Source organism: Triticum dicoccoides, chromosome 4B, assembly GCF_002162155.2.
Source record: "Triticum dicoccoides isolate Atlit2015 ecotype Zavitan chromosome 4B, WEW_v2.0, whole genome shotgun sequence".
Taxonomy (NCBI): Eukaryota; Viridiplantae; Streptophyta; class Magnoliopsida; order Poales; family Poaceae; genus Triticum; species Triticum dicoccoides.
The window spans coordinates 192,809,378-192,824,519 of NC_041387.1; the positions used below are offsets into that span (position 1 = coordinate 192,809,378).

The window sequence follows — 15,142 nt, forward strand, 5'->3', positions numbered from 1 at the left end:
CCTCAAAGTTATCCTTTCTGTTCTATCTATTCAAGAGTTCGTAGTAAAATGACATAAAGCTATTCTTTCCGCTCAATCCATCATAGAGTTCATACTAGAATAACACCTTAAGACACAAATCAACCAAAACCCTAATGTCACCTAGATACTCCATTGTCACCTCAAGTATTCGTGGGCAAGATTATACGATATGGGTCACACAATCTCAAATTCATCCAACCAACATAAAGTACTTCAAAGAGTGCCCCAAAGTTTCTACCGGAGAGTCAAGAAAACGTGTGCCAACCCCTATGCATAGGTTCATGGGCGGAACCCGCAAGTTGGTCACCAAAACATACATCAAGTGGCACGTGATATCCTATTGTCACCACAGATAAACACGACAAGACATACATCAAGTGTTCTCAAATCAAAGACTCAATCCGATAAGATAACTTCAAGAGGGAAACTCAATTCATCACAAGAGAGTAGAGGGGGAGAAACATCATAAGATCCAACTATAATAACAAAGCTCGCGATACATCAAGATCGTGCCATATAGAGAACACGAGAGAGAGAGAGATCAAACACATAGCTATTGGTACATACCCTCAGCCCCGAGGGTGAACTACTCCCTCCTCGTCATGGATAGCGCCGGGATGATGAAGATGGCCACCGGTGATGGGTTCCCCCTCCGGCAGGGTGCCGGAACGGGCTCCCGAGAGGTTTTTGGTGGCTACAGAGGCTTGCGGCGGCGGAACTCCCAATCTAGGATGGTTTTAGGGTACGTGGGACTATATAGGCGAAAGAAGTCGGCCGGGAGGTGCTCGAGGGGCCCACGAGACAGGGGGCGCGCCCAGTAGGGGGGGCCTATCTCCTGGCCTCCTCGAGGATCTTTTGATGTGAACTCCAAGTCTCCAGGATCATATTCTTCCAAAAAATCACGCTGCCGAAGGTTTCATTCCATTTGGACTCCGTTTGATATTCTTTTTCTTCAAAATACTGAAACAAGCAATAAAACAACAATATGGGCTGGGCCTCCAGTTAATAGGTTAGTCCCAAAAGTAATATAAAAGTGTATAATAAAGCCTGTAATCATTCAAAACAGATAATAAAATAGCATGAATGCTTCATAAATTATAGATACGTTGGAGACGTATCAGCATCCCCAAGCTTAATTCCTTCTCGTTCTTGAGTAGGTAAATGATAAAAGAAAGAATTTATGAAGTGTGAATGCTAGAAGGTGCACAAGTTTGATCAATGCTAATTTCAATCACCTTTTCTAGCATGATAATATGTCATAACAGTAATTCATCTCATAAAACTTCTCACGATAAAGTAACAAGCAATTCACATGTCAAAGCATAGACCATAAACTTTCTTGAGAACTAGCAAACTTCATTTTCAGTCATCAAACAATTGTAATTCATCTTATTTTCAGGAATAGCAAACTCCACATACTCAACTATCATATAGTCTTCTACAATTGCGAACACTCACGCAATACTAATGGTTATGGAGTTTCAATCGGACACTGAGAAAGATAGGGGCTTATAGTGTTGCCTCCCAACGTATTCACCTTTGGGTGATGTCAACAATAATAGTTCATGCTAACTTACATCCAATTGGATATATATATCAGGATCACCCCAACACAAAGTGCTTGCCAAAGGATAAAATGAAAAAGGGAAAGGTGAAGATCACCTTGACTCTTGCATAAAGTAAAACACATAAAGTAAAAGATAGGCCCTTCGCAGAGGGAAGCAGAGGTTGTCATGCGCTTCTAGGGTTGGATGCACAAAATCTTAATGCGAATGAACGTCACTTTATATTGACACTTGTATATGGACCTTTATTATGCAGTCCGTCGCTTTTATTGCTTCCATAACAAGATCGTATAAAGCTATTTTCTTCACACCAAAATATCATACATATTTAGAGAGCAATTTTTATTGCTTGCACGGATGACAACTTACTTGAAGGATCTTACTCAATCCATAGGTAGGTATGGTGGACTCCCATGGCAAAAACTGGGTTTAAGGATATTTGGAAGCACAAGTAGTATCTCTACTTGGTGCAAGGAATTTTGGCTAGCATGAGGGGGAAAGGCAAGCTCAACATGTTTGAATGATCCATGACAATATACTTTAACTGAGATGTCGGAAAACATAAACCATTACGTTGTCTTCCTTGTCCAACATCAACTCTTTAGCATGTCTAGGATAGTATATTTATATGTGAAATCTCTCTTCCTTATATATTCTTTCATGAATTGTTCAAATGACCAATACAACGCTTGCTAACCTTCAATAAATTTACAACCTCTACTTCTTAGATGTGAAGTCATAACTCCCCATGAGATAAGCAAATGAGACATATATAATTTCATATTTATGACAATCAACTCATTCAACCATTTACTCATAGGATATAAGTGAAGCACACGAGTAAATGACAAACTACTCCAAAAAGATATAAGTGAAGATCAATGAGTAGCTAAGTAATTATGTAACTATGTGAAGACTCTCTCTCATTAAGGAATTTCAGATCCTAAGTACTTTATTCAAACAGCAAGAAAAGCAAAACAAAATGACATTGCAAGGATAGCACAACTCATGTGAAGAAGCAAAAACTTAGGCTCAACCGATTCTAACCGATAGTTGTTGAAGAAGAAAGGTGGGATGCCTAGCGGGGCATGCCCAAGCGTAGATGCTCGAGACTTATTGAAATATTATCTTGGGGTGCCTTGGGAATCCCCAAGCTTGAACTTTTGTGTCTCCTTAATTCCTCTCATATCATGGTTTCTCTTTTTATCAAAAGCTTTATCCACACCAAACTCAACAAGAACTCGTGAGATAGGTTAACCAATGCAAAACCTTATCATTTTCTACTGTAACAAATCACTAACATTATTATTCAACATTTCATACTAAATGTCTCTGCATATTTAATACTCCTATCCTCAAATAGAATCATTAAACAAGCAAACATACGCAAACACTGCAACCATAACAGCAATCTGCCAAAACAGTACAGTCTGTAAAGAATGCAAGAGTATCAATACTTCCCTAACTCCAAAAATTATGAAATAACATTCCCACTGTAGTAAATTTATCATATCTCATTATGCAAAAAGTTTCAACATTATATCATGCTCTGAATTTTCTAGAGAATTTTTGCAACAGCGGTAAACTTTCTGTTTTCAAACAGCAACATGTATACTAGCAAAATAAGCATGGTAAAGGCTATCCTTGACATTTTTATTGAAACTAAAGATGAAAAACATTATTCTAAATAACATGAAGCAAATACTAACAAGATAAAATGACGCTCCAAGCAAAACACATATCATGTGGCGAATAAAAATATAGCTCCAAGTAAAGTTACCGATGAATGAAGACGAAAGAGGGGATGCCATCCGGGGCATCCCCAAGCTTAGGCTTTTGGTAGTCCTTGAATATTACCTTGGGGTGCCTTGGGCATCCCCAATCTTAGGCTCTTGCCACTCCTTATTCCATAGTCCATCGATTCTTTACCCAAAACTTGAAAACTCCACAACACAAAACTCAACAGAAAACTCGTAAGCTCCGTTAGTATAAGAAAATAAAACAACCACTTAGGTACTGTAATGAACTCATTATAAATTCATATTTGTGTAATATATACTGTATTCCAACTGCTCTATGGTTCATACCCTCCGATACTACTAAACAATTCATCAAAATAAGCAAACAACACATAGAAAACAGAATCTGTCAAAAACAGAACAGTCTGTAGTAATCTGTATCAAACGTATACTTATGGGACTCCAAAACACCTACCAATTTAGGAAGACCTAAGAAATTTGTGTACCAATCCAGAGCAAAAAGAATCAGATCAAGAGCACGTTTCTGTGAATTAACAAAACTAATTTACTGGGTGCAAAAGTTTCTGATTTTCAGCAGGATCAACACAACTATCACCGTAAGCTATCCTAAAGGTCTTACTTGGCATTTATTGAAATAAAATCTATAAAACATGATTACTACAGTAGCATAATCATGTGGACACACAGAAACAGTAAGGATAAATATTGGGTTGTCTCCCAACAAGCGCTTTTCTTGAATGCCTTTCTGGCTAGGCATGATGATGACAATGATGCTCACATAAAAAATAAGAATTGAAACATAGTGGGAGCATCATGAAGCATATGACTAGCACATTTAAGTCTAACCCACTTCCTATGAATAGGGATTTTGTGACCAAACAACTTATGGGAACAATAATCAACTATCATAGGAAGGTAAAACAAGCATAACTTCAAGATTTTAAGCGCATAGAGAGAAAACTTGATATCATTGCAATTTCTACAAGCATATGTTCCTCCCTCATAATAATTTTCAGTAGCATCATGAATGAATTCAACAATATAACCAGCACCTAAAGAATTCTTTTCATGATCTACTAGCATATAAAATTTACTACTCTCCACATAAGCAAAATTCTCCTCATTCGGAATAGCGGGAGTATCATAAGAGACTTGAATACTAAAAATTGTTTCCATATTAAAAGAGTAATGTTCAGAAAAAAGGGTAATCATAATTATGACAAGATTTACAAATATAATTATCACTACTTTTTATAGCATAAGTTTCATCACAATAATCATCATAAGTAGCAACTTTGTTCTCATCATAATCGATTGAAACCTCTTCCAAGATAGTGGAATCATCACTAAATAAAGTTGACACTCTTCCAAATCCAGTTTCATATTCATCACAATAAGATTCAACATCCTCCAAAATAGTGGGATAACTACTTCTTAAAGTTGTCACTCTTCCAAAACCACTTTCATCAATATAATCATCATAGGTAAGAGGCATGCTATCATCATAACAACTTTGCATATCAAAACTTGGGATGCTAAAAATATCATCTTCATTAAACATAGCATCCCCAAGCTTGGGACAAACATTAATTTCAGCAAATATATTCTAAAATATGTCATCCTCATCAAACATAGCTTCCCCAAGCTTGGGCTTTTTCATATCATAAGCATAATCACTCTCATCATTAATAGTATGGATAGCACCAATAGTATAGCAATTATCATCATCACAATGAGTAGTAGGAGCAACATCATTTGGAAGGGATACCTTTTTACCTTTGTTGCCCTTTCTTTTCCTTTTCTTTTTCACATTATGTGTGGGTTCAACCTTCCTCTTTGAGCTCCTTATTGACGAGATTGGTTGGATAGAAAGCTCCTCCTCGTTACCTGATTCGTCATAAGAAATAATAGGAGGATATTGGGAAGTCTCTTCCCTTTCATTAGTATTCTCATCATCTTCTATTTGCTTTATTTTCTTTATGTAATTGGCAATATAGGGATTTTCAATGCAATTCACCGCACGAAACATATAAATCTTCTCTAGATCAAAATCAAGAAATCTATCAAGATTAAATTTTGGAATACCCTCATTTATACGTTTCATTTCTTCATACCCCAAAATAAGGCTAAGCTCTTTATGATGCCCAAGGGTAATCAAAGCTATCACAATTTTTGGACACAATTCGGTCATGAAACAATTTGCATTGGAGATTTAAATGACCACGTTCATTGCAAAGTTCACAAGGAGCACAAAAAATATTGAATCTTTCAGCACAATCATCAAGTATTTCTTGCAACAATTTAGTTTCTAAATACTTATGCCTCTTGCAATATATATCTTCTCAATTTGGTGCATTCATGCAAACATGCACTCCACAGAAGTTGACATGCTCATAAGAGATATTTTCATCATGACTAGAGCAATCATCATTAGTACTATGGATATTCAAGGAGTTTATACCAACAACATTGCAATCATGCTCATCATTCAAAGATTCAGTACCAAGCATTTTAATGCACTCTTCTTCTAGCACTTGAGCACAATTTTCCTTTCCATCAAACTCACGAAAGATATTAAAAAGATGAAGCGTATGAGACAAAAAGATTCGATTGCAAGATCTAAAGATATACCTTCAAGCACTCACCTCCCCGACAACGGCGCCAGAAAGAGCTTAGTTGACAGGGTGTGAGTGCCGCTTACCTAGCCTCCCCGGCAACGGCGCCAGAAAAGAGCTTGATGTCTACTACACAACCTTCTTCTTGTAGACGTTGTTGGGCCTGCAAGTGCAATGGTTTGTAGGACAATAGCAAATTTCCCTCAAGTGGATGACCTAAGGTTTATCAATCCGTGGGAGGCGTAGGATGAAGATGGTCGCTCACAAACAACCCTGCAACCAAATAACAAAGAGTCTCTTGTGTCCCCAACACACCCAATACAATGGTAAATTGTATAGGTGCACTAGTTCAGCGAAGAGATGGTGATACAAGTGCAATATGGATAGTAGATATATGTTTTTGTAATCTGAAATAATAAAAACAGCAAGGTAACTAATAATATAAGTGAGCGTAAACGGTATTGCAATGATAGGAAAAAGGCATAGGGTTCATACTTTCACTAGTGCAAGTTCTCTCAACAATCATAACATAGATAGATCATATAACAATTCCTCAACATGCAACAAAGAGTCACTCCAAAGCCACTAATAGCGGAGAACAAATGTAGAGATTATGGTAGTGTACGAAACCACCTCAAAGTTATCCTTTCTGTTCTATCTATTCAAGAGTTCGTAGTAAAATGACATAAAGCTATTCTTTCCGCTCAATCCATCATAGAGTTCATACTAGAATAACACCTTAAGACACAAATAAACCAAAACCCTAATGTCACCTAGATACTCCATTGTCACCTCAAGTATTCATGGGCAAGATTATACGATATGCGTCACACAATCTCAAATTCATCCAACCAACACAAAGTACTTCAAAGAGTGCCACAAAGTTTCTACCGGAGAGTCAAGAAAATGTGTGCCAACCCCTATGCATAGGTTCATGGGCGGAACCCGCAAGTTGGTCACCAAAACATACATCAAGTGGCACGTGATATCCCATTGTCACCACAGATAAACACGGCAAGACATACATGAAGTGTTCTCAAATCAAAGACTCAATCCGATAAGATAACTTCAAGAGGGAAACTCAATTCATCACAAGAGAGTAGAGGGAGAGAAACATCATAAGATCCAACTATAATAACAAAGCTCGCGATACATCAAGATTGTGCCATAGAGAGAACACGAGAGAGAGAGAGAGATCAAACACATAGCTACTGGTACATACCCTCAGCCCTGAAGGTTTCATTCCGTTTGGACTCCATTTGATATTCCTTTTCTTTGAAATACTGAAACAAGTAATAAAACAACAATATGAGCTGGGCCTCTGGTTAATAGGTTAGTCCCAAAAGTAATATAAAAGTGTATAATAAAGCCCATAATCATTCAAAATAGATAATAAAATAGCATGAATGCTTCATAAATTATAGATACGTTGGAGACGTATCAGTCCGCGAGGCCACAGCCAGACCCGCACCCGCCAAGCCTTTGCCACCGCTCCCATGCAGCTGCCAGCCCACCAGCTGGGAAGGCACCTGTGTGTCGGCGCAAGGCTTCTCAGCCAACTCAGCGCATGCCTACGTGGTGGCATGCAAATCTTCGTGAAGGCCCTGTGTAACACCCACGATGCGGCTATATCTCCCACGTGTCGAAGCACGACTTAGAGGCATAACCGCATTGTGGTTTTGTCGCAAGAAGGGTCATCTTCACACAATCCCATGTAATGAACAAGACTGGGATAAAGAGTTGGCTTACAATCGCCACTTCACACAATGAACATAAATAAATCATACATCATTCAGAGTACACACATAGTCCGACTACAGACAAAACCAAAAGAAAAGAAGATAACCCAACTGCTAGATCCCCGATCGTCCCAACTGGGCTCCACTACTGATCAACATGAGACGAAACATAGCAACGACCAAGATCTTCGTTGAGCTCCCATCTGAGCTCGGTTGCATCACCTGCACTGGTATCATCGGCACCTGCAACTGTTGTGATAGTATCTGGTGAGTCACGAGGACTCAACAATCTCAAAACCCGCGAGATCAAGACTATTTAAGCTTATGGGTAGGAAGTGGTAATGAGGTGGAGTTGCAGCAAGCACTAAGCAAATATGGTGGCTAACATACGCAAATAAGAGAGAGAAGAGAGCAAATGGAACGGTCGTGAAGCTAGCAAAGATCAAGAAGTGATCCTGAACTCCTACTTACGTCAATCATAACCCAAAACCGTGTTCACTTCCCGGACTCCGCCGAAAAGAGACCATCACGGCTACACACACGATTGATGCATTTTAATTCGAATCTGGTGTCAAGTTATCTAAAACCGGACATTAACAAATTCCCATCTGCCACATAACCACGGGCACGGCTTTCGAAAGTTTAAACCCTGGAGAGGTGTCCCAACTTAGCCCATCATAAGCTCTCACGATCAACGAAGGATATTCCTTCTCCCAGGAAGACCCGATCAGACTCGGAATCCCGGTTACAAGACATTTCGACAATGGTAAAACAAGACCAGCAAGACCACCCGCTGTGCCGACAAATCCCGATAGGAGCTGCACATATCTCGTTCTCAGGGCACACCGGATAAGCTAAGCGTACAGGTACCAACGTAATCCAAGTTGCCAAGGAATGGTCCCGCACGGTGCTCTAGTTTGGACCAACACTCGGAGGAGCACTGGCCGGGGGGGGGGGTAAAATAAAGATGACCCTTGAGTCTGCAGAACCCAAGGGAAAAAGGCTTATGTGGCAAATGTTAAAACCAATGTTCGGCCTTGCTGGAGGAGTTTTATTCAAAGCGAACTGTCAAGGGGGTCCCATAAATCACCCAACCGCGTAAGGAACGCAAAATCAAGGAACATAACACCGGTATGAAGGAAACTAGGGCGGCAAGAGTGGAACAAAACACCAGGCATAAGGCCGAGTCTTCCACCCTTTACCAAATATATAAATGCATTAATTAAATAAGTGATATTGTGATATCCCAAAATAATCCTGTCCATCATGGAGCAATCTTCAACTTCACCTGCAACTAACAACGCTATAAGAGGGGCTGAGCAAAGCGGTAACATAGCCAAACAACGGTTTGCTAGGAGGGGTGAAAAGGTTAGAGGCTGACATGGCAATATGGGAGGCACGGTAAACAAGTGATAGGTAGCGCAGCTGATAAGCACATTTCATATATATAATTTTGGCACACAAACACACCATTTATTGTGATCCGACGATCCATTCTTGCTGTGAAATATGATATATTTAAATGAAAATCATATAAAAGATCATTTACTCGTCATTTGATTATTTTGCAGAAAAGTGCGCAAAGGCACTATAATCTTCAAGATTCAGACGAATTGGCCATTGAGAAGAGAGAAGGGCAGGAAAGAGGTGAACAAAGGGACCTGAGCATGAAGGAAAGAAGAAACCGGGGGCCAAAACTAAAGATAGAGGGGATCGACTTCGGAAGAAAGAAGGAAAGGAGGAGGGCCAAATTGCAATATGGGCTGATCAACCGTGGGGTCAAAATCCCTAGATGCCTTCATCCCCAAATCGGGCCTGGCACATCTCTCTCCCCCTCACCCCTCCTTCTCCTTCTCCAACTCCGCCGCCGCCATGGCCAGGCCGGTGTGGTGGTGCGCCTCCGTCACCCATCCATCCACCAGCATACCCACCACCAGCAGCCTCCATCCACCACTCCACTAGCGCCACCATCTCCAGCCATTGCCGCCATCAGCACCAAGCGCCTCTCTCCTCCTTTCTGCCCCGATCTTGCTCCTCTTGTCTCTCAACGTACCCTGCTGCTGCTCCTTCTTCTCTTCCTCTGTTGCTGCTGCTGCTCTCTCAACCCTCCACGCTGCTGCTGCTCTGAACTCCCAACCTCCTGCGGTTTCTCTCTGAACCCCTTCGCTGCTGCTCCTCCCCTCGTCCCTACTGCTGCTCCTCCTCCGCTCGACTTCTTCTACCTGCCGCTGCTGCTGCTCTCAACCTCTCTCCTTGCGCCCCTTCTTCTCCCACGAACTACTGCACCTTCTCCTCTCAACGCCTCCTACTGCTGCACTTTCTCTCCAACGCCCCTGATGTCCAGCTGCTCCTCTTCACCAACTTGCTGATGTCATCTCTCTCTATATCTCTTTCTCCCTCTCTCTATTCTCTAAATTTCTGTAATCTTTGAGTAGTGTAATGTTCAGTACTCTGTAATGTTCAGAATTGAGATGTGTAATACTTATAATATTCAGATTTCATAAGAGCTTATAACCTGACGATTGTTCAGTTTCGGACTTATAAATATTGTATCACATATTGTGTGTTCTCACCAGTTGAAGTGTTCTTGCCGTGTATTTGTGGTCTTTCTGTCACCATATATGAGTATCCAACCTTGTGAACTTGTTTCATTTTGTAGTCTGTGTTAACTCCAGCACGTGTGATATATGTATACATGTGTGCCTATGATGTGATATGTTCATGTTCTGTCCTAAAACCTTGTTTCTTCCTCCATGTTATATATATGATCATGTCTTTTTAATTCCCTAGCTGTTTGATGATTGCTCGTATTAGTATTTTAACTTCTCAAGCATTACGAAAATACCAAAAAGACAATGAGTAAAATCTGAATCTCCCTTTGCTTCTTTTCATTTACTTTGTCGCCAATTTTCCGAAACGATCTTAGATACTTCAGGTTTATTTTCCCAGTAATCGTCACTTAAATTGTCTATCCTAGCTTTAGCCGAGCATCATCGCTGATCGTCTAGTCCCTGTGGAGAACAAGACATACGTAGTTTGGGGCGTAAAAACCCCGCTATATTACAATTGATCATTTTAGCGGCGTTGCCGGGGACTAGCGTCGTGTGACCGTGTTAGGCTATAGACTAGGTTTTTCTTCTTTTTCTAGTTTGTGCCATATATTCGTGATATATCTCTAACCGCTAACCCCTGTTCTAGTTAGTATCTTTTTTTTTTGTTTTCTTTTCCTTTTTGCAGGTTAGAACTATCTTCTCGGAAATGGCATTCTATTCAGATCATCATGCTTATGCGAGCAACACTACAAACAGCATGGAAAGTATTCAAGAACTGATAGGTAAGATTTCCCATCGATTACATGATTTAGCTGGGCAGCGAGATGTAGTTTTTGAGGATAGTCCTAGTTCTTACGATCCTTATTCCAGAGGCCATCCTTATGTTGCTCCTACTTGCCATATTTGTGGATTTCAGGGCCATTCGCCCGCTGAATGTCAGCGTGGCTACTCTCACACTCCAGATTGTTTTGGCATGAGCTTCGCTCAAGATCATAGCTCATACCAAAACAATTACTCATATGGGTGGCCTGAAAACCCGAATATGTCATATAGGAGCAACAACCCTGAGATCTCATCGTTTGCTTCTAGTAATCATATGCAGGGATTTAGGTACAATGAGGAGAGCCACAACTATGCTCCACAACAGATTTATTCAGCTCCTACTCATATACCTCAACACCAGGAGATGTTGCCAATGGAGTTAAATGGTCCTCCATTTGGTCAACCAACAACTCCAGCAACTGCTGAGCAATCTCATGTGCAAGTGCCCACACAAGATGAATTTGATGATATAGACAAGCTCACATTGCTTAGTCTCGAGTTCACTTGGAGTGCTGAAGATGATCCAATTAGGCCGATGATACTAGATGAAATGAAGAATATCAAGAGTGGAAAAGAGCTAGTGGATGAAGTAAGGAAGATTGAGAAGAACATCAACGCTAGTAGTACTACCTCATCTCTCCTTGAGCTGAGTGCTGCTGAGATTTCTAGTCATACATGTGAGGTTCCAACACCGTCACATCCAGTTGAGCAAGATAGCAAGAGTCCAGAGGAAGAAAGACCTCGGATTGAAGAAGATGAACTAGAAGACAAGGAACAAGATGATCAAGAGCTGCAATTCCCAAGTGATCAAGTTGAAGACTCATCATCTACTACTCCTGAAGAAATACAAGAAGCTGCTGTAGATGAAGATGAAGAACATGCGATTCATTTGCCTATCGTCATACCAGAGCGTGATGTGTCAGGTTTACCCAATCCTCTTGATGACATGATGCCTTGTGATTTCTTTGCTACTACCTTGCATTACATGATACCATCACTTAAGATTGATTTGAAAACTCATTTGCTTGGATATGATGATATATACCCTGTTAGTGGCATTACTCTCATTTGTGATGATCATAGTTACTTTCCTCGTGCTAGTCCTATGCTTCATGAAACATAGCATTCCCATGTTAGTCTTAAGCTTAATGATAAATATCATCCTCATGTTAGTGTTGACCTTGCTAATTTCTACCATCCTAAACATGTGCTTTATAGCTATGCTTATGTAATTGGATATTCGATTGATGACTTGGAGGGTATTATCCCTACCACTTGCATTGTCTCTTTGGTTGAGTGCTCTTTCAGGTTATTGCTTGTGCACGATCCACTACATGCTGACCAAGTTCGAGATGACATTCCCTGGGACCCTGGTGGACCCATGGCATGGGGATGAGGAGAAGCAAGGAGCACACATGAAGAGAGAAGCTGGAGCAGGCATGAGGATAGGGAAGCAAAAGGAGAGGAGTCGCAATGCACGAGGATGTGAGAGTGATCGAGCGAGACTTACATCATATAAACCCGGTGAGCTGTTTCATGACCCCAATCTGAATACCATCATACATTATACATGCTGTAATCAACTGTTATTTGGGTTGCTTGTGTCATTTCTTAAATACCGTCCCACTGAATTTTACCTTCGACATAGGGCGATTGATGTGAATATGTGAACTGAGTGTTGAATGCCTTGTAAACTAGTGATCTATACAATGCTTGCTTTGCTGAAAGTAGTGGAAGTTATTAGTTTTGAGTGCTCAAATCCCTAGTACACTAGAAAACTTAATCATTTTCTGCTTTTACCTCGATACACCTAAATCACCACGTTTAGATGCTGTATTTGTGCCAAGTGTCTTCCCATTGAGAGCAATCACCTAACCACTATGGATTAGCATGCTATGTTCCCTGGATCGGTAGCATGTGAACCAGACATGGAGAAGTGATGATTCCTATTTTTGTGCTTAAGTGTTGTTCATTTAAGATAAGTAATAATGAATAAATAAGTCTGGCTACCTACAGTAGCATGTCATGTTCACGGGATCGGTGGCATGTGAAATCGGGTTAGCTTGGGCAGTAATTAATAATAATAAAAATGTAATTGTCGAACCAGGTGTATACCATGTTCTCGGGATCGGTGGTATGTTCCTTTGGGGAGACAAACAAAAAAATTCATAAAAATTGGTTGAGCCAGGTGTATACCATGTTCTCGGGATCGGTGGTATGTTCCTTTGGTGAGATCAATAAAATATTATCATTACTTCCTTCAAACTCAATTAGTGGTTCAACCACCAAGTTATATTTCTGCAAATAAGAGATTTAATTCCAGTTCCTTTTGTTCTCGGGATCATGCTCTCTTTAGGAACCATTTGGCGCAATCAGCATTTGAATTTGTTGATCCATTTTTATCATTGTAAAAGTTTAAAATTATTGAGTCTACTAGTATCCTATTGCTTTGTAGCACTCTTATCCATTAATTTTCATTAGCTAAGTCCAAAGCATGCTTTGTTTAGAGATCTACTTCACTTGACATTCTCTAGTCAATTCACTGTTCATGTTCTTGCTTTTGTCATATGCCTTTGCTTGAGGACAAGCAAAGATTTAAGTGTGGGGGAACTTGATAAGCACATTTCATATATATAATTTTGGCACACAAACACACCATTTATTGTGATCCGACGATCCATTCTTGCTGTGAACTGTGATATATTTAAATGAAAATCATATAAAAGATCATTTACTCGTCATTTGATTATTTTGCAGAAAAGTGCGCAAAGGCACTATAATCTTCAAGATTCGGACGAATTGGCCATTGAGAAGAGAGAAGGGCAGGAAAGAGGTGAAGAAAGGGACCTGAGCATGAAGGAAAGAAGAAACCGGGGGCCAAAACTAAAGATGGAGGGGATCGACTTCAGAAGAAAGAAGGAAAGGAGGAGGGCCAAATTGCAATATGGGCTGATCAACCGTGGGGTCAAAATCCCTAGATGCCTTCATCCCCAAATCGGGCATGGCACATCTCTCTCCCCCTCACCCCTCCTTCTCTTTCTCCAACTCCGCCGCCGCCACGGCCAGGCCGGCGTGGTGGTGCGCCTCCGTCACCCATCCATCCACCAGCATACCCACCATGAGCAGCCTCCATCCACCACTCCACTAGCGCCACCATCTCCAGCCACTGCCGCCATCAGCACCAAGCGCCTCTCTCCTCCTTTCTGCCCCGATCTTGCTCCTCTTCTCTCTCAACGTCCCCTGCTGCTGCTCCTTCTTCTCTTCCTCTGCTGCTGCTGCGGCTCTCTCAACCCTCCACGCTGCTGCTACTCTGAACTCCAACCTCCTGCGGTTTCTCTCTGAACCCCTTCGTTGCTGCTCCTCCCCTCGTCCCTACTGCTGCTCCTCCTCTGCTCGACTTCTTCTACCTGCCGCTGCTGCTGCTCTCAACCTCTCTCCTTGCGCCCCTTCTTCTCCCACGAACTGCTGCACCTTCTCCTCTCAATGCCTCCTACTGCTGCACTTTCTCTCCAACGCCCCTGATGTCCAGCTGCTCCTCTTCACCAACTTGCTGCTGTCATCTCTCTCTATCTCTCTTTCTCCCTCTCTCTATTCTCTAAATTTCTGTAATCTTTGAGTAGTGTAATGTTTAGTACTCTGTAATGTTCAGAATTGAGATGTGTAATACTTATAATATTCAGATTTCATAAGAGCTTATAACCTGACGATTGTTCAATTTCGGACTTATAAATATTGTATCACATATTGTGTGTTCTCACCAGTTGAAGTGTTCTTGCCATGTATTTGTGGTCTTTCCGTCACCATATATGAGTATCAGACCTTGTGAACTTGTTTCATTTTGTAGTCTGTGTTAACTCCAGCACGTGTGATATATATATACATGTGTGCCTATGATGTGATATGTTCATGTTCTGTCCTAAAACCTTGTTTCTTCCTCCATGTTATATATATGATCATGTCTTTTTAATTCCCTAGCTGTTTGATGATTGCTCGTATTAGTATTTTAACTTCTCAAGCATTATGAAAATACCAAAAAGACAATGATTAAAATCAGAATCTCCCTTTGCT

At 40.8% G+C, this 15,142-nt stretch overlaps 1 protein-coding gene across 1 annotated transcript; it reads left to right on the forward strand.

The window, feature by feature from the left end:
* The first annotated feature begins 9,515 nt into the window (after window positions 1–9,515).
* Window positions 9,516–14,856, forward strand: LOC119295744. Its single transcript, XM_037574199.1, has 2 exons — window positions 9,516–12,598; window positions 13,832–14,856. Exon 1 carries the CDS (start codon window positions 10,959–10,961, stop codon window positions 12,195–12,197), a length of 1,239 nt encoding a protein of 412 aa, XP_037430096.1. The 5' UTR covers window positions 9,516–10,958; the 3' UTR covers window positions 12,198–12,598; window positions 13,832–14,856.
* The last annotated feature ends 286 nt before the right edge of the window (window positions 14,857–15,142 follow it).